General features: G+C 34.8%; 1 protein-coding gene across 1 annotated transcript in view; it reads right to left on the reverse strand.

The window, feature by feature from the left end:
- Positions 1-19,838, reverse strand: part of AQR (aquarius intron-binding spliceosomal factor) — a 93,695-nt gene that overhangs the window by 11,613 nt on the left and 62,244 nt on the right. The window contains exons 22-30 of the mRNA XM_032343217.1: positions 19,257-19,326; positions 16,780-16,890; positions 13,874-13,983; positions 10,850-10,985; positions 8,531-8,740; positions 6,790-6,927; positions 2,571-2,642; positions 1,339-1,526; positions 522-693 (exon numbers count right to left, since the gene is read on the reverse strand). Of these exons, the coding sequence (XP_032199108.1) occupies positions 522-693; positions 1,339-1,526; positions 2,571-2,642; positions 6,790-6,927; positions 8,531-8,740; positions 10,850-10,985; positions 13,874-13,983; positions 16,780-16,890; positions 19,257-19,326 (1,207 nt within the window). The remainder of the gene's footprint in view (positions 1-521; positions 694-1,338; positions 1,527-2,570; positions 2,643-6,789; positions 6,928-8,530; positions 8,741-10,849; positions 10,986-13,873; positions 13,984-16,779; positions 16,891-19,256; positions 19,327-19,838) is intronic.

The raw sequence follows: 19,838 nt of genomic DNA on the forward strand, positions 1-19,838 counted from the left end.
TGAGTATTATCAGAGGTGAATATACACTCTAGTGACTTTTACTTGCTACAAATCTTTTTTTGTGAACTGCATATTCTTATCCTTATTGCATTTTTCTGTTGGGGTGTTATTTTAAAAAGTGATTTATTGAAGTTCCGTATATATATATTCAGAATTCAACCCACTGTTAAATCTTGGAAATAAATTTTGGTCTCAATCAACATTCTTCTTTATGATTTCTGCTTTTGGTAATGAGCTTAAGACCTCTGTCACCCTAACGTTATCTATTATAAATATATATATACTATATATGTATATATTATATATTAAATCACTATCTTCTTCTTTCTAGTGTGTTTACAGTTTCTCTTCTTTGGTGTACATATCTTGAATCTACCTGAAACAGAATTTTGTGTTGTGTGTGAGGTGGCAACTTAATTCTGTTTTTTCAGTGGCTAGTCAAATGGTTCAAGAGCACTGATTTAGGTAGTAATTCAGCTAGTTAATGCAAAATAAACTTAGAAGTTTTACGTTTTTCTTACCTGATAAAAGTAAGGATTAGGTTCAGACTCTCCTACTCCTTGAAAATCTTCCACATTGATGAGCTGGAAGTCATAAAGCAAGCCGGCATTTGCTGTACTAAACTCTGGCAAGAGCTGCACGTGGGGAAGATTTCCCAGATTCTTATATCTCCAGTTGTAGAGGTTACATAAGCTTTCCAAAGATAAAAAGCCCCCCAAACAGGAAATATTAGTGACGCAAAATTTGGGTTCCTAAGAGGGTGTGTACTTCCTTTTAATTTTCATGTTTAACTATTTTGCACTCATCTTTTTAGAAATAACCCTTTTTTAACTTGTCTTCCTGCTTTAAGTAACCAAAGGTCATCAGACTTGATGATATTATAGAAATGAAACTATTTGTTTTATGAGGTAAATGCTCATTTACTCCTTAAATAAAAAAAATCAGGGAAGTCTGTAAACTGAGGAATACTTTGAGGTAATTATGAGAGAGAGCCTATACACTTAATATAAATAAGAACTGGTATCTTTTTCTCTTGTTCACCTTTTTAGATTTCAAAATGATATTAACTGTATATCTTCTGGGGACATGAAGAAAGGGCAAGGGACAGTGAAAAGAAGCTTTGGTTTACAACTCACGTAAATTAGTATCAGTGAATTAAGTGTAGGAAATAACTCGATCATTCACACCCCATGCACAGGGCAATACAGGTGCTTTCAGATTTGTAGATGGCAGGTTCCTAGATGCAGAGAATTCTCGAGTCTCTACTGAACATACTATCAAACAGCTGGATCATGGAGCTGGGGGTCCTTAAATAGGGAGTACTTAAGGCTCCTTTACCTTGCCCTGGCTCTTCCTTGAGCGTCAAGATCTACAGTAGGAACTCCAACCCGGACAAAGCGAGTGAAAAGAGATTGCTCCATGTTTGAATACTTTTGAAAGGCCATATTCTTAATGACTGGAGGTAACTGGTGATGATCACCAATCATAATCCAGCGTTTCAGTCGGCTAAAACCATCTTGAGGATTCTAGAAATGAAATGTGAGGAGATGACAAAAATACTCTGATTAATATATTGTCCTGTTAGTCTATAACCAATTGCTCAAGAGTCCTGCTATTTAAAAAACAGCTTTACTGGCTTACAAATTCTCATTCACCAGTTCCACAGAGAGGAATCTGGAAAGTTTATAGAATGACTTGTGAACCACAAACAGGTGCTATCACCCTTGTGACTGACAGTGGGTGAGGGAGGGTGGAGGGATTAGGAAGGCGAGCATGGAATTACCCTACTTTAACAGGTAGGGCAAGCCAAGGGAGGCTCAGGTCAGAATTGGGCAAATGGTGCACAGAAAGAAAAAGATACCCAAGCAATGAAATGGACAGATGTCAAAGTAGATACTCTATATTACAATCATGCCAAGAGCCAGACTGAAAATCTACAAAGCAGTAAAAATTATGTCTTTAATTTCCCACACTACTACTTCGATTTGCTACTTTATACATCTTATTCCTTGAAACATACCCTGATAAAACACATTCCAAGTCCCAAATAAGTTGGCTTATAAAACAACTTTTAGATCTATTCTTAAACTGGGAATTCCACATTTTGTTTTTAATTCTTCCATAGTAAAGACTATGGTACAATAAAAAACGTTCTTAAACATTGCCATTTCACTCAGAAAAATTAAGGCATAAAATAAAGAAAAGCAATGTACTCAGTGAACATCAAAAACAAGTCTAGAAACAACTCTAACAAAGGAAGAGAAAAAAATAGCTCATCTAAACTCTAGACGGCGTAACAATGTAATTTTCTTGATTAAAATTACTAAGTCTTTTCAAAACTTAAAAGATAAACTATGAATTTTTAAATAGTACTCCCGGAAACAAAACAAACTACTAAATAACCAGTGAATAGATTAAAGGACGTTTATAGGCTTAAAATAGAATAGCAAACATAATGAAGTTAAAGAGAATATGTAATTACGACAATTACAAATCTGTGTAGCTTTTTGACACTGTCCCCCAGAATTCTTCAAACTCTACTTTCCTTGTCTCAGATATCCATTTCTTACCTGTAGAAGAAGAGGTATAAAAGTTTCTATCTCCAGAATCTGAGCAGCCTCTTCCATTAAAATGTTGTCATACTGAGAGATGGAGAAAAAGGAAAGCTTGTCAAAAAGACAGCTTGAAAGACAAAAAAACTACCACCATAACTATAACAACTATCCAAAGAAACCCCAAATAATTTCAGATAAAAATATCATACAAATTATTCAAACAGAAAGTTCATGATTTTTTTTATCGTGATGCCCCTGCTTTTCTAGTTCAAGTCTGTTACCTCAGGGAAACCCCCGAATATGTAATTTTACCTTGAAGTGATCTCCTACATAACATTTCTTGCATTGCATATCAATTTAGTTATTTTCAGTTCAGTTCATTAAGTTCTACATAAGCCAGAATGAATTTATGATTATATATGAGGTCATTTCCATTGGTATTCTTACCCCAGGTAGTAGTTTGGGGTACTTTTTTTCCCCCTTATGACTCCTACCCAGCACTTGACAATCTACCACTGTTTTACCCCTGGCATTCAATGTGTCATCAAAGCATGCAATTTTATTTCAGAACTCTCTCACCATTTCTACTACCACCACCACTAAATTCCAAGCCACCACTCTACTACCAGAAATCTCTTTTACTAGCCCCTCCCTGGCTTGCCTCTCCTAAACCACTGATACAACCGGCATCAGCTCAACTGGTTTCAAACCCTTCACTGGCTTCCAATTATCTTAGGAAAAAGAGCCTTGAACAAGGCCTGTAATAGCTGTATTAATCAGGCCTATATTCAATTTGACCCATCTTCCTCTCCTCCCTTAAATGCCACCTTACGCCTTACTAATTAAGCTTCAACCACGTTGACATATTTCATTTTCTTAGAACTGGCAACACCATTCTGGCCTTAGGTGCTCTATAATACCATTCACTCTTCATTTTTTGTCTGCTTGGCTCTTCCTCATTCTTAAAGTACCTGCTTAAAACCCATTTTATCCATGTCTTCTCTGACCTCCCAGGTTAAACATGATTTCACAGAACTCTCTTCCTTTGTCTCACAGGACATTACAATTTGTAATTCTATCTGCATATTTACTTGTTTGATGCCTGCATCCTTCCACTATCCCAGCTTCCAGTAACATCAGGCACTGCACATTTATAAAATAATAAAAAATCAAGTCTTTCTCCAACATTAAGAAATTTCATTCTTTTTTGATGATTACTGCTCTCCCATCTGCTCAATTCTCTTTTAGATCTATTCTCAACATGTTTTCCTTCCCCTCCACTTCTAATTCTGTTTGTTACTTAGTGTGACATCCTCTTCCTTGTCTTATTGGTAAAATACCTTCTTTGAGAATCACTAAATACAAATTACAGTTCCTCTGTTTTGTGTTTTTGAAGTTTTCTACTCTTATTTTGTCTCCTTGGAAGGTAGAAGGTAAGAGCATATTTACTCTTTATGCTTAATTAAGTCTGTCTTTTATTTATTTCATTACTTTTTTTTTTTTTCAATTTCAGCCATCCTGCCAGGGTGCCCTATTCACTCTGTTTTTTAAATGAATTGTTTACATATACTGTAATTTCTGTGCTACTCATTTTTACCAAACTATGCTTGTATTTGTTTGTCTAAGACAAGTAGCTGACATGAATTTCAACTGGACATCCAATGATGAAAGTTAAGGTTCAATTCTGTACTGTTTCTTACTGAACATACCTAAAGGTATATAGATAGGTGTCTTTTCTAGCTCTATCTGATGCTGAATTTCCCTATTACAAGTATTAATTAGGTCATCCCGGTGAAGATTAGGAGGAGGAGTTCTAAGATCCACATTTTCTCACAAGTCCCTGTGTGGACTCAGAGGATAATAGACATGATACGCAAAACAGAGTGGGAGCAGCTCAAGATGGTTTCAAGAGCCTGCTTTCTGAAAAACAACTCTGAAAATCTAATGCAAATTAACTTACAAAAAATGTGTTATGTATAGATTCTGCTTTTTAAAAGGCAATTTTAATCACAAAGCAAAATTATGAAATAACCATATTGGGCACATTAAGGAAAGAAAAGAGCACATGACTGTGCATGCATGTCTCCCTGGGGATGGCACAGGGTCAAAAGACAATGTCGAAAAAGCAGATTGATTGAGTTGATTGATTTTATAAAGACTTTATTTATTTTTTTGACAAACAGAGAGAGAGAGAGCGTGCATAAGCAGAGGGAGCAGCAGGGAGAGGGAGAAGCAGGCTTCCTGTTGTGCAGGGAGCATGGCTCAATCCTAGGACCCTGGGATCATGACCGGAGCTTAAGACTGACGCTTAACCGACTGTGCCACTCAGGCACCCCTGAATGCAAATTTAACATTCTTTATTGATACAGATAAAAAGAACACAGAAAATACTGAAAGTTGAATGAATGGCTGATAGGGGAGAAGGGGACTGAAATTCTCCAGGTAAAGTAGCTCTACAAGTTTTTTAAATACTTAAGCCAGATACAGGGGAAGTTTGACGAAAATAAAACCTCAAAATTAAAAATATAAAAGATCTAAGGACTACTATCAGTGCTTATACTAACTATATATGTATAGCACCATGTAAGCAAATGATTAATCAAAGTTTGATAGGGTCCAAGTACTGTTTTTTTTTTAGAATACACATGTGAGGAGTGCCTGGGTGGCTTAGCTGGTTGGGCAACTGCTTTTGGCTCAGGTCATGATCCTGGAGTCTCAGGACTGAGTCCCACAAAGGGCTCCCTGCTTGGCAGGGAGTCTGCTCTCCCTCTGACCTCTCCCCTCTCATGCTCTCTCTCTCAAATAAATAAAGTCTTAAAAAAAAATGTGCATGTGAAAAAGCTGCACATCATAAAATATTAATTATGATTGTATCATTTCCCTTATTAAACTGATTATGATTTAATATCAAATACAAAGCATATTTCATGTCAGTCCCAAGAACAAAGTATTTAGATGAAAATTCTCACTAATAATTTGCAAAAGGGTAATTCACACCACTAGCACAAGTTCACAGTACCTTTTAATAAAATTATCGTGCTTGTGCTAACCTTGCAGCTGAGGAACCTTCAGTCTAAGATAGCAACTATTCTATCACCTTGAATTTATTTAGCACTTATCCTCCAGTGAGCTCACATTTAAAAATTGTCAGTCACTTTCATTAACAACAAATGCTTAATGTTAACTCTTAATTCAAACCAGTACACAAACCCTATTTTAAACACAGATAAACCAACTGCAGCGAAGTTAAATGATTTTGCATTAAAGTCAGAGTTTAGGCCAGTATCACTAGCAAAGTTATAAAGAGCCTGCAAATTCAAATTTACTGCTTATTTATTACATTCCATTTTAAATAAGTCATAGGTTATCAAGGCTATGGTGCCCATTAGCTCTTGTGTCTTTTTCATATGATGTAATCATTTTACTATCTCATCTACAGTCTTATAAGAGTACTCCATATCCTCATATGGAAGGCTTTCCATCTACTGAATGAACAAATTAGTGGGAGTGGCTGTGCATTTAAAATATGAACAATGTAAGCATATAAATGTCTAATAGGTGAAAAACACTGTCAAATTTTTTAAATAGTTTTTAGTTATATTTGGAGATCTTTTTAACACAGTGAAAAATCAATTTACCTTAACAAATATTAGAATTTTTTTTTTTAAAAGATTTTATTTATTTATTTGCCAGAGACAGAGGGAGAGAGAGCGAGCAAGCACAGGCAGACAAAGAGGCAGGCAGAGGCAGAGGGAGAAGCAGGCTCCCTGCCGAGCAAGGAGCCCGATGTGGGACTCGATCCCAGGACGCTGGGATCATGACCTGAGCCGAAGGCAGCTGCTTAACCAACTGAGCCACCCAGGCGTCCCGACAAATATTAGAATTTTTTTAGACAATCATATGGTTATGTTATTTAATGGACATACAACTGATAAACAGACTCAGAAAAATCAGATTTAGATTTCACTAATCATATAAACATCAGAGATTACCATCACTTTCAGAAAAGACATTTTTAAGTAATTAGAAATGTGAACTTCAGAGAGAGGTAAGCCAGTCTTTAAGGGAAATGGCCTTGGTAAAGGAAGGAAAGGAAAAGAAAAGGAAAATTTAAATAAAAAAATAAAAATTAAAAAAAAAAAAAAAAGAAAAAGTCAAGAAAAGAAAAGGAGAGGAAAGAGAAATCTAATAGCTGACAGCTGATCAAATGAGGAATGAAACTCTAAGTCCCCACCTTGAAACCTAGCTTGACTAAATCATGTCGCTTTAAGGCAGCATGAGTACATGTCATAGCAATGATTTTGGCTTCTTTCACCAGAAGGTATTTAGATCTGTCCAGTCCACTTCGAAGCAGTTCAGAAGCTCTGAATTCCTATGGGATTGGGGGTCAGGGAGAGAGTATTTTAGGAAAATAAACACGTTTCATGCATACATTCACATAATCCAGTTTATCAGATTTAATTCCTAATTAATTAATATAAATATATCATAAACTAAGCCTAATGAATTACAACTCTGTTCATTATTAATTAGGTACTAATTGAGTTCATATAATAACTGACACTGAAGCTATAATTTGGATCGTTTTTTGTAGAAGGTAAAATATTGACAGTTATTAATAAGAATACAGAATAAAATATCTATCACCACAGTATCTACTCAAGGTCCCTCCACAAAAACAGAAACTTTTTCAAGTATTCATAACAAAGGAAATTTAATGCAGGGGGTCTGGTTTCACAGGTGACAAAGGAGCACAAAAACCAGCCAGGGAATGAATGGTTGAGGCAACCCAGATATTAGCACTAGCAGGAAGTTTGACCATTCCTAGGCTAGAACAGAGAAGAGAAGGAGGCAGTGTTTTCAGAGCCCAGGGACTGGGGTACCAGAACAAGCTACAACAACAATCATAGTAAGCAAGGCCAACAAAAATTGGGGCCATGAAAGAGATGAAACCCAAGACAACTGGTGGAGAAATATCCTAGCTTCTCTATTCCTGTCACATTTTTATTGGCTAAACCCAGCCAGAAGTCAGCTAATATGGGAGGCCAGGAAATTAAACCTCCAAGGATCAGCTCCACCTCTGACCATGGCAGAGGATCCCCAGAGAGCAGGGTAAAATGATGGACAACAGAGATTAAGTGAGGAGCAAACAAGCCTAAGCAGAGTACCTAATATCAAGTGTTATAAATTCTGAACATTATGCCATACTTTAGATATTTTTAACATTTTTGTTTTCTAAATAATTAAAACATGACAGATACAGGAGAAGTAGTCTGTTTAAATCTCTCCCTACCCCTCCCAAGACAACTACTATTATGAACTAAATGCTTTTATTCTTTTACTTTGTTTCTATAATCATGAACATACTCTAATATTATTGTTTTATAGGTTCTAAAATTTTATTTATTATTATACTATATATTTATTATTCTGTACCTACATCTATCCACCTACCCCCTACCTAAACCATACATCAATATTTACTGAACATATACTATGTGAAGTAGAGATATCATCTTATCTAAAAGGTATAAAGACAAAACAGATACGGTCATTGCCCCTCTTACCTGGAATAATCCTAAATCATCTTACTGAGGAATCTGAGCCTGAATGTGATCCCTTTATGAGGCTGCTATAGTCCTCCAATGATGTTTTCCATCATTTGGAAGTGGCATTCTCAGATTCCAATTCAAAGAAACACTGTTGAATCTCTTGAGGGAAGCATTCCTTTCTTAAATGCTAAGCCTTTTACACCAGAAAAGTCAGAGCAATGGGGATTGAATTTAAACCTTAATTTTTACTCAGTCTTGAACTAAAACTATAAATGTTTTCAATAATCTCACTTAAAAGTAACAATCTGGTTTGTAATGTGAATATTCCATTTTACCTCATTAAAAACAAAAACAAAAAAAACCCCAAACAACTAAACTTAAACCCTTTAAAGTCAAGTTAAAAAAGACTCTGAGAATCCTTACCTCGAGCTGAGTGAAGATTTTCTTAATATGCCTGAAACATCCTTCAGCAATTTCCATGTCTTCTTCGTAAGATCGGCCTTTAAAAATGGGTTGTGGGGCATTTGCAAAGTATTCATGAAAAGGGAAGAAAGTGGAGACTTCCGTAACATCCGGCAGCGTACTACCTTTATTTTTCACTTTGCTGATATATTCTTCCCAACGAGACATGACCTGTGAAACAAAGGGATTTGAGATTAGATTTCTTAGTTAATTATTATGTCTTAAATGATAAAATAAAAAAGAAATCCAGTAAAAATAAGACCTACTAAGTAAAGGGAAAGAAAAAGAAAAAAAATTCCTGACCTAATGGGACTATTTCTTATCCGAGTCACTGACAGACTGCCTTTTAATAGGTGACTTTTTAGGTTACTGAACAAAGGCTCTTTAATCAAAACCAGAGAAACTAGGGGTGCCTGGGTGGCTCAGTCGGTTAGATGTCCAACTCTTGGTTTCAGCTCAGGTCATGATCTTAGTGTTGTGAGATCCAGCTGGGCTCTGCGCTGGGTATGAACCCCACTTAAGATTTTCTCTCTTCTTCTGCCTCGCTTCCCCACACTGCCCACCATGCTCTCTCTCAAAAGAAAAAATATATGTGTATATATAAGGATAAATAAAAATATAAATAATTTATGAATATACATAAACCAGAAAGAACCTCAGGGTCACCTAGGGGACTTTATCTCAGACATTTCAGATTCTCCATGTATACTCAAAACAGTATTACTGATGTTTAAACAACAAACAAACAAAAAAACCCCAATTCTCTGGACAAAGAAATTCTGATATTTTTTTCATTATCTCAGTTTTTCTCCATATACATTAAATCCTACTTTAGCAGCATTTTAGTAAATGCCAACCCTTCTCCTAGACCTTTATGATTTTTCCAATTCTCTTTGGTATATTTACAAAGCACTTCTGTTAAACTGAGTATATATTTGAAAGCTCATTTTATGACTTTTGTGATGTAGTTATCCTGGTACATTTTACTATGCCTCTACCATGCGGTTCCTGCTTAATCTCAATTTTGGTAATTCTCCCAGTCAGGGTTTATCCAAGAGTGGTTCTTAGGCAGAACATCTAAGAGGCTAAATAAAGATGTAGATGATTCCTGGATGCCACCTCCTCCTGAAAGAGAATCTCTGGGGACAGACCTTGACAATTTACTTTTAAAATAACTTTCCCAGGGCGATTCTTACATGTTGAAAATTGTTGATCGGTACCGTGAGGCTCCAAGTTTGTTTTTCTCAAATCGATTACTTAAGCCTCCACAAATTTTTAGATTATTTCTCCTACTTTTAAAGGGAGTTTTCACTGAGAGCCTAGTGATTTTGATTTTGTGCCAAATACACATTTAGGCATGATATTATCCATTATTCAAAGTTCTAAACTGCCTGAGTCCAATGCAGGCTACTTTGTAAGATGATGTTTATCTTCTCTACGTCATAAGAAACCATGAAATCTGATCATTTTGAATGGACTGACCTGGTCTGTGTATCCACTTATGAACATACACCTATTCTTTATTTTTATTCTTTTATTTTAACCTTTTGTATTCTTCCTTATACATTTTAAAGTTTCAGTGTTACAATTTGGATTTAAAATACACAAATAGTATGAGTACAAAGAGAACAAAGTTACATAAAATTCTCCATTATATAATTATGCCTTAAGTTGCTTAAAATTATTAGTAAACCAAATGACTATTAAGGTTTATTTTTGTTCAAATATTTAGTTTTCCACTTCTCAATGATTTTCACACCTAAAAAATTAACCCTAACCAAAGCAAAAGCACACCTTTAAATTGAAGTCAAAAGAATTTTTAACTACTCTGAAATCAGTTCTAAAACGTTAACTTATTTTTATAAATTTGAAAGTAGAGTTATGTTTCTCTTCATTAGTTGATTAATATGAATAGAAGTATGTTACAGAATGGTACTTTGTTACCACTGGGTAGCTAGTAAAATTAGTTATATTTCTATAGTAATGAAAACAAAGAGCGAGACTAGAAAATTTGTCAGTAGCAAGAAAGAAAAAGGAAAAGAATTTAAAAAGTAGCAACACTGGCCTTTCAGTGAATGAGTCATCAAGAGAAGCTATTTAGCTAAGAAAATAAAAGATAATAGGAAATACAAACATTTAATAATCACAGATATAGCTCTGGCAACAGCATACATTTTAAACTACTCAACAAAAAAAAAACAGGCTTTCAAGAGAATTTCAAGAACCCATCTCAGTGTCCAACTGAAGACCATATGATTTAAAAACTCTGAAATCTCTTACCTGATATAAGAAGAAATAGCCTGCAGTTTCACAAGTATATGAAGCATCTCCAGGAACCCCTAGACTCTTTTGTAATCGTTTAACTTCTTCTAAAAGTTCTATTCTTCGAGCCAGGACATAATTAACTCTTCCATATCTAGACATTTCAATTAAGCAAAAAAGCAAAGTTATGTAATGATGAAACTTATAAGGATACTGTCAGCAAAACATTTGAGAAAATCATAATGGGGTGCCTTAGGTAGCACAGTCAGTTAAGCATCCAACTCTTGGTTTCAGCTCAGGTCATGATCTTGGGACTGTGGGACTGTTGGGCTCCACGCTCAGTGCAGAGTCTCCTTGACATCCTCTCTCCCTCTGCCTCCAGCCACTCCCATGCCCCATCTCTCTCTCTCTCTCTCAGATAAATAAATATATTTTTTAAAAAACCACAATAGGGGCACCTGGGTGGCTCAGTGGGTTAAAGCCTCTGCCTTCGGCTCAGGTCATGATCTCGGGGTCCTGGGATCGAGCCCCGCATCAGGCTCTCTGCTCAGCAGGGAGCCTGCTTTTCCTCTGTCTCTGCCTGCTGCTCTGCCTATTGTGATCTCTCTCTCTGTGTCAAATAAATCAATAAAATCTTAAAAAAAAAAAACAACAAACAACCATAATAGAAACTATAAATGGGCAAATAGGAAAATAAAGTAGAAAACACTGTTTATATATAATGTAAATGGTAGTTCTTGGATCAGTGTTGATCTGCAAACATCTTAATGATCTGTGAGGAAGGAAAATCAACTGTATCACTAAATGCACCATTTAAATAATTTTTGTTTGTTTGTTTTGTTTAAATAACAAGACCTTCACAAAGAGGGAAACAGTACTGTGCATTCTGGTGCTAGTTCATCTTATCACAGACCAAGAATACATAGTTTACAGACTGGCTGCTTTGAATAACCCTGTTTTACATTACAATATAAGTAGATTAGTTCTAAAGGCTTCACAATGTAATTTTAAAATGTATCTGATCATTCTTTGTTGTCTCAGCACGTAGCCTGGCACCTGAACCTAGTAGATTCATAAATACTTGCTGAATAAGTAATAAAACTGAAATTTGAAGAGTACCTGACTCAGAGGCATGTAATTAAGAGAAAAACAGTGAACCAGAACTCTTTCCATAATAAAAAAGTACCTTCTATAACAACCTTTTAACATTAAACAAAAATTAAAATAGTGTAAACACAAACACTGCTGCTATCATGTTCAAAGACTAGACAGAGAGAAATCATCTTCTTGAATGCTCCACAGATCAGATATTCACCTCTGAGCCAGCAAGAATGATTGAGAATAAAGGGATATAAGAGAGAGTCTATGTTTAAAGAATTTTCCAACTTAGAAGGATATAAATGTTATACCAGGTAACCTCTTTCTGTTTGCTTATCTAGACCTGAATGATTTTTCTATAATCAACATTTTGGTAATGAGAAAAAAACTAAAGATGCTTATAAGGAGACCGTAATAAAATACCAAAATTCTTGTGATAAGTGTTAAATTTTAAAAGCAATATGCAATGGAACTCTGTGTACTATTAATTCCATTATTCCATAAATCTAGTTATACTAAAAAAATTCTTAATTTAAAGAAGCGATGTATACAATTATAAATAATAGCATGTTTACAGATGATTATTAAGAAGAAGACTAACAAAAGTTGTCTTGCAGTAGTAGAATTATGGATTCCCTTTCTACTATCTCACAAAGTTTAAAAAATTTTCTTTAGGGAAAATGATATTACTTTTATTATGAAATGATAATTTCATTTTTTTTTAATTACAATAAAAGGAGAGAAATTAAAGAATATACCCAACTGAACAAGCTCATACATACTAATACGACCTGGGGCTTAGCTTATATATCAGAAAGCAAAAAGTATTTTTTTCTTCAGAATCTTGGTATTACCTGAATTCTTTTTATAGTTCTACTTCTGTACTATTAGTATCTTGTAGTATCTTTGAAAAAAACTATAAATTCTACTGCAGTATAATTATAATTACAGTATTTAACATTTCACCAGCAACTTTATGTTCACTAAATGCTGGATTATTACATTTTAGAGTATAGCTCACTTTTGTAAGTTGAATATGAAGAAATATACACAGCAAGAATTCAGAGAACTATCTCTGGCTAACCCCAAATTAAGAATCTAGAGCCCCAAATAACTTAATGTGTGTTGCTCTTGCCCTATGATTTTTTAGACGCTAACAAATGTTTGGTGAGCTCTGTGATACAGGAACTCAAAATAGATGCAACATAATAATTTAACACTCCTTTAGCTCTTTTGATGTCTATGATCAATTTCGTCAAAGGTCAAGTTTAATAGCCAAAGGCTGTATTAAATATGTGCAGCTGTTTGTTATGATTATTAACTGAAATCATGCTTTCAAAATGGATTTAAATATAAATAAGTGAACTATTATAAAGAAAGTTTGAAGAGAACACCTAAAATACTAACAGCAGAAAAAATCTGATCTGTAAAATTTTAGTCATTTTATTTTAATGTTAAAGTCCAGCTAAATGGCAATTAAGTATCTGTAATAAGACTTACAACCCCAAAGCTTATACTGTCATTAATCTTCAACTGTGTTTCATTAAATTTATTAATTGATACCTAAAATACACACAAATTAAATGTCTGGATGAAATATGGAAAGGATCAGGTAAACTCATACAGTCTGAGTGGGCAACATTAAAAATTATCTCAATAAATAGAGAACAATCGGCAATATGCAAATTTTAAAAGATGAAAAAGATAACTCTTTACTGAAGTAACTGTATTCTTTAGTAAAAAATGGCATAAACACAAAGAACTGGAATTGAGGGAGACCACGGCCAGACTTTTAGGTCAACTACAAGTAGGTTATGCTAGAACCTTTCAGAATCAAGTTGTATTATTCATGACTCTTGTCTCTTGATGTTTCTTTAATAAAGAAAAAGAGAAGGTTAAAAATTGTTTTGTATATCATTTCAAAACTCATCCTCATTTGCTTACCTGCTGAAATCCTTCTCTGTCTCCAGCTCTTCTTCCCCATGACCGAGACGCAGGAGGTGGCGCTCATCAATGTCTAAAGCCATGATCTTCTCAAACAACTGGTTCAGGGCCTGGAGAATAAAACAAAGAGGATGATGGTGAATTTTAATGAACCAGCAGCTGCTTCAAAAGTAAGAAAAACCAAAATTTAGGAGGATAGAAAAGAATGAACATTGCCCAGTCAGAAAAGAATCAACTTCAAAACATAGAAACAAGTCTTATGTTAGGGCATTTATAATCTAAATGAAACAGTATTTTTCTTGATTCCTGATATTGTTGCCCACATATATTTTGGTCAACTAATTAACTGAAAACCATAAAAACCATCTAATCATTAAATCTTTGCTTCTAATTTATGAAAAAAAGAAAGACTTTGGATCAGTTTCTGTCTTCCCCAGTAAGAGTTACTAAAATCATTAATGGCCACACCAAGATTTCACTCAATAGAATACCCATGGTTTGCAGAAAACTGAAACATTTTTGTGGTTGGAGGACTCTCAGGTAGTGAGTGTGTGGGTGCAATACATCAAGAGGACCACAGAGTAGAAAGATAAAGAGCTTCATTCAAATCTTAGGCCAAAGGTCTAAAGTTTTCTATACAACAATGAGTAGAGCACTCATTTATTGCACACTATTCTGATGGAAGCCATACTAGAGGTCACTCCTTTCCACCTATGAAATGCTCATATTTAGGGTTCCCTTAAATCCTAGTATTAATTACCTGACCATCTGCAGTTACAATGTGTTGCAGAAAGGCAAAAGTTCCATAGTATGGAAAGATAATGTTAATTTTAAAGATATCATTTAAAAGTCAGCCAAACATCTGTCTTAACTACTCTCAATCTAAACCTGCCTATGAAGTCAACATCCAGTCTTATAAATATCCAGGTATAAAATATAAAAACAGATATTCTTTGCTGTCAAAATTCTAGCAGTCAGAGCTCAGATACTGAAGAAATCAATATAAATTTTCAGAAAAAAATTCCCCAGTATCGAAACTCTTGATGTTCTCCATTTAAAACCTGGGATCCAATGGATCAGACCACATGGCATTATTCATTATCCAAAGTCAGGAACCACAGAGATTTAGAGAAGAAAAAATACTCCCCCAGAAAAAACTGCAAGACTTCATTATGAATTAAATACTGAAGAACTTTTTGCAGTTAAGTATGCAAATGAAGATCTGACAAAGGAAACAACTGTAAAAAGCCACAAATCAACAATTTAATAGATGTCACTGAGGATGATATGATTATCAAGGGTCATTCATTAGCAAACAATGAAGTCTTCTGTTATATTGGTAAAACAACCTTCTCTGTAATTATACTACACAAATCAATCATAAGTAGAAGATTCTACAGAAAGTCATTATCAAGTTACGACAAAACTAACTAAAAATACTATGTAAAAACAGTAACAGATGAATTACTCTTTATTCATTTTAAGAATCTGGATATAGGTAAGATTTCTACAGATTAAATTTTACTAAGAAGAAGAAAAAAGGCCTTTACATAATTTGTTTCCTTAATTAAGATAAAGCCTAGGTCAACCTTTTCCCCCTGCACAATTTTATTATAATATTGTATTACTGTATACAATATTATTGAACAATCGTATATTATATAATTACATACAATTTAGTACAATATTGTTATTATTGTAGAATAACACACCACCATTACTTAAAAACTCTGAAGATATAAAAACAAGTGAATGAACTGGATATGAATGAGCTGGATAGCATTAATCTTAAAAACCGGTATACTAAAAGTTGATAAATAATAGAGTAAGTGACATTTCGCATTCTAAAAACCCAGATCTGTCAAATTAAAAAAAAAAACAAAAACAACCCAGATCAATTCTTAAGGAAGTGGCCAACTGAAATCACCACTTAGAGAACATAAGTACCTTTGGAGGTTAGACTATGCTGCAAGTTTCATGATGTTCTGAGAGCTGCCTGTCACATTTACAAAAGAGCTAGTGAATGTTAGTTGTCCTACTCATTTCTATGATAGTAACAGCTTTAGAAGAACTACCATAGCGCACACATAGATACAAAGATTATTTTTCAGATATTATTTGAGAAAAGTTTGTCTTTATTGCTTTAGTGGTTTATAAATGACTTAAGTATTGAATCTACAGCATAAAGTAGTCCTTCCATGTGACACATATTCATATGTAGACCTCATAAGGATATATAACTTAATCTAATGTTAATACATTTGAGCCTTAGTCTTTTGGTAATATTCATCCTACTAAAGGATAAAAAATGTTACCAGCAGGGCCACCTGGGTGGCTCAGTGGGTTAAAGCCTCTGCCTTTCGCTCAGGTCATGGTCTCGGGGTCCTGGGATCAAGCCCTGCATTGGGCTCTCTGCTGAGTGGGGCCTGCTTCCCCCTCTCTCTCTGCCTGCCTCTCTGCCTACTTGTGATCTCTGTCAAATAAATAAAATCTTAAAAAAAAAAAAATGTTACCAGTAATGGTTAATGCTTTCAATCTCAAAGCTTCAGCATAGCATGCAAGATGGTGGGGAGCAATTTAATTTAATCTAAATTTAATCTACCTGACCATACATCCAAGAATTCTTCTTAGCTTTCCCACATTTTGACCCTCTCCATTAGAAATAAAAGATTGTTTTTTTTTTTTTCTTAATATAGTCTGGTTATGACCAGTAACAATCCAAGAGTAACTTAACAGCAAAACTATACTCATCAGTCTTTCAGTATTCTGTTGTACCTATGACCAGGTTATCACACAAGCAGAAATCTCCATTGTGCTTTCATTCATCTCCCTCCTTTATCTTGCCTACCATCCACCCTATATATGTGTGTGCACATGCACGCATTCACACACATACACACTCTTACCTGATTAGAATGAGTAACAATCAGAGTCCTCTGCTCTGGGAAATTATGGTAGATGTTGGATATGATCTGGACTGCAACATCTGTTTTTCCAGTACCTGGTGGACCCACAACCTAAACAGGAGATGAATACATATCAAACTCCTAATTTATCACATTGTTAGAAAATGGACATTCTAAAACTGAGAGATAAATTTTAAAAATTGCTGGATAAGTTCAATGACAGAATTGACAAGAGAGTGAAGCTGAAGATAGAGCAACAGAAAAATAAGCAGAGAGAAAAGACTGAAAACAAATGAATAAACAGAGCCTTGGAATCTATGGGACAATACTAAAAGGTCCAACATTTATGCTACTGAAGTCTTAGAACAAGAGGAAAATTTTATGGTATAGAAAAATATATATGAAGAAATGATGGCTGAAAACTTCTAAAATCTGGCAGAAGACTTAAATCTTAATTAGATTTAAATTAGACTTAATTTAATTTAAATTAGACTTAAATAGATTCAGGAAGCTCAGCAAACTCCAAACAGAATAATCCCAAAGAAATCCAAGCCCAGGGACACCTGGGTAGCACCAGGGGCAATGGGTTAAGCCTCTGCCTTCAGCTCAGGTCATTATCTCAGGGTCCTGGTATCGAGAATGCACGGGCATGCTCTCTGCTCAGCTGGGAGCCTGCTTCCCTCTCTCTCTGCCTGCCTCTCTGCCTACTTGTGATCTCTGTCAAATAAATAAATAAAATCTTTAAAAAAAAAAAAAAAAACGAAATCCAAGCCCAGACACATTTTAATTAAATAGGTGAAAACTAAAGAAAAATTCTTAATAGCAACCAGAAAAAAATGAAACATTACATATAGGAAAAGGATGTTTCTAATGACTGTGGGTTTCATTCAGAAACCATTGAAGCCAGAAGGAAGTGGAGTAACATTTCAGAAGTTCTGAAAGGAAAGTACTCCATAGAATTCTATGTCCAGTGAAAGTGTCTTTACAGAATGAAGATGATTTAGAGACATTCTCACAAGAAAAAAAACAAAGATAATTCACTGCTAACAGACCTACTCTTAAAAGTGGTAAGCGTTCTTCAGACAGAAAGGAAGTGATAGCAGAGCAAACTTAAAACTCCAGGAATGAAAGATGAATGGCCAATTTATAATAGATTTTTCTTTTCTAGAGTTCTTTAAATGTTTGACTTTCTGGGGAGTCTGGGTGGCTCAGTGTTGAGTGTCCAACTCTTGATTTTGGCTCAGGATACGATCACAGGATTCTGAGATGGAGCCCTATGTCAGGCTCTGCACACAGCACAGAGTCTGCTTGAGACTCTTTCTCCCTCTCCTTCTGCCACTCCCCCTGTTTGCATGCACATGCATGCTCTCCCTCTCAAATAAATAAACTTATAAGTAGACTGAAAAATTAATAAATCTAAACATATTAATTGCATTTAATGTAAATGGTCTAAACACATCAATTAAAAGACAGAGATTGTCAGAACGAAGGAGGTAACATACCCCAACTATATGCTATTTACAAGAAGTTCACTTCAAACATTAATAGGTAGGTTAAAAATAAAATAATGGGAAAAGATATACCATGCAAACACTACTCAAAAGCAAACTGTAGTGGCTATATTAATATTAAAGTATGTTTCAGAAGAAAAAAAATTACCAAGAAAGACATTACATAATAATAAATGTATTAATTCACCAAGAAGATGTAACAACCCTGAATGTGTGTATCTATCCATAAATCTTTAAAAAACATGAAGCAAACACTGAATGAAATCAAAGGAGAAACAGATAAATACATAACTGTAGTTGGAGACTTTAATACTCCTTTTCAGTAATCAACAGAAATAGCAGTGGGATATCAGCAAGGACAAAGAAATATTGAACCAAATAAATCTGACATACAGAGGATACTCCACCCCAAAACAATAGAATAAACACTCTTTTTACGTGTACTGAAATATTCACCAAGACAGAGCATATCCTGGATCACAAAACAAACTTGAGCAATTTAAAAAAATTAAAAATTGAAATCACACAAAGTATTTTTTCTGGCCGTAAGGGACTTAGACCAGAAATTACTAAATGGAAGAATAACAGGAAAGTTTCTAAATACTTGGAAATGAAACACACTTTTAAATCAGTAGTCAGCAGGCTTTATCTGTAAAAGGCCAGCAAGTAAACATTTCAGGCTTTGCAGGCCACATAATTTCTGCTACAAGTACTTTAACTCTGCTATTATAGCATAAAACTGGGCAGGGGCAATTCATAACCAAATAGGCATAGTTATGTTCCAATAAAACTTTATTTATGAATACTGAAATAAGTAGTAAGCAAAATCCCCAAATGCAAACAAGGCCACAATGACTTACAAATGCTTACATTCAGTTGGGTTTTTGTGTTTCAAATATACTCTAAATATTGAGTCCTACCTCCTGTCTGAATCCATGTAAAAACGTGTAAAAATAACCCTCTTACCATAGTCAGCCCAGGCTGCATTCCAGCACGGATAGCCTCTATTTGTGTGTGAGTAAACTGAATTGTATTACTGGAAACAAGAGTAAATAAAAAGTTGGTTAAAAACATAGATGAACAACATTTGGTAAAACCTTAGACAACAATGATCGGAGGTCTAAATGCCTCCTCTGTATATGCCCCTGTTCTCCCAATCTTTTCTTGCCTCAACCCCAGCCCTTTGGGTGGGTGGGTGATTGTGGGTGTGCATTTGAGTGTATGTGGTAAAACAAAAAACCAAAAACGACAAGACTGACCCTCTTAACAAATTTTAACTGCAAAGTACAGTATTGCTAACTATAAGAACAATGTTGGATAGCAAATCTCCAGTACTTTTACATCTTACATGGCTGAACCAATCTCTTCTGAATGATTTCCTTCACCTACATCCTCTACTGACCAACTAAAACCAAATGAATGTTATGGAAAGAAAAGACTAAAAGATAAGTTATTTTTCAATACACTGAGCTCATCCTATATTTCACTTGGAATGTCTAAGTTCCAGTTCCCAATCTAATACCAAATATAATGCCGCTTTTTAGCCAC

Source organism: Mustela erminea, chromosome 5 (assembly GCF_009829155.1).
Source record: "Mustela erminea isolate mMusErm1 chromosome 5, mMusErm1.Pri, whole genome shotgun sequence".
In the NCBI taxonomy this organism is placed as follows: Eukaryota; Metazoa; Chordata; class Mammalia; order Carnivora; family Mustelidae; genus Mustela; species Mustela erminea.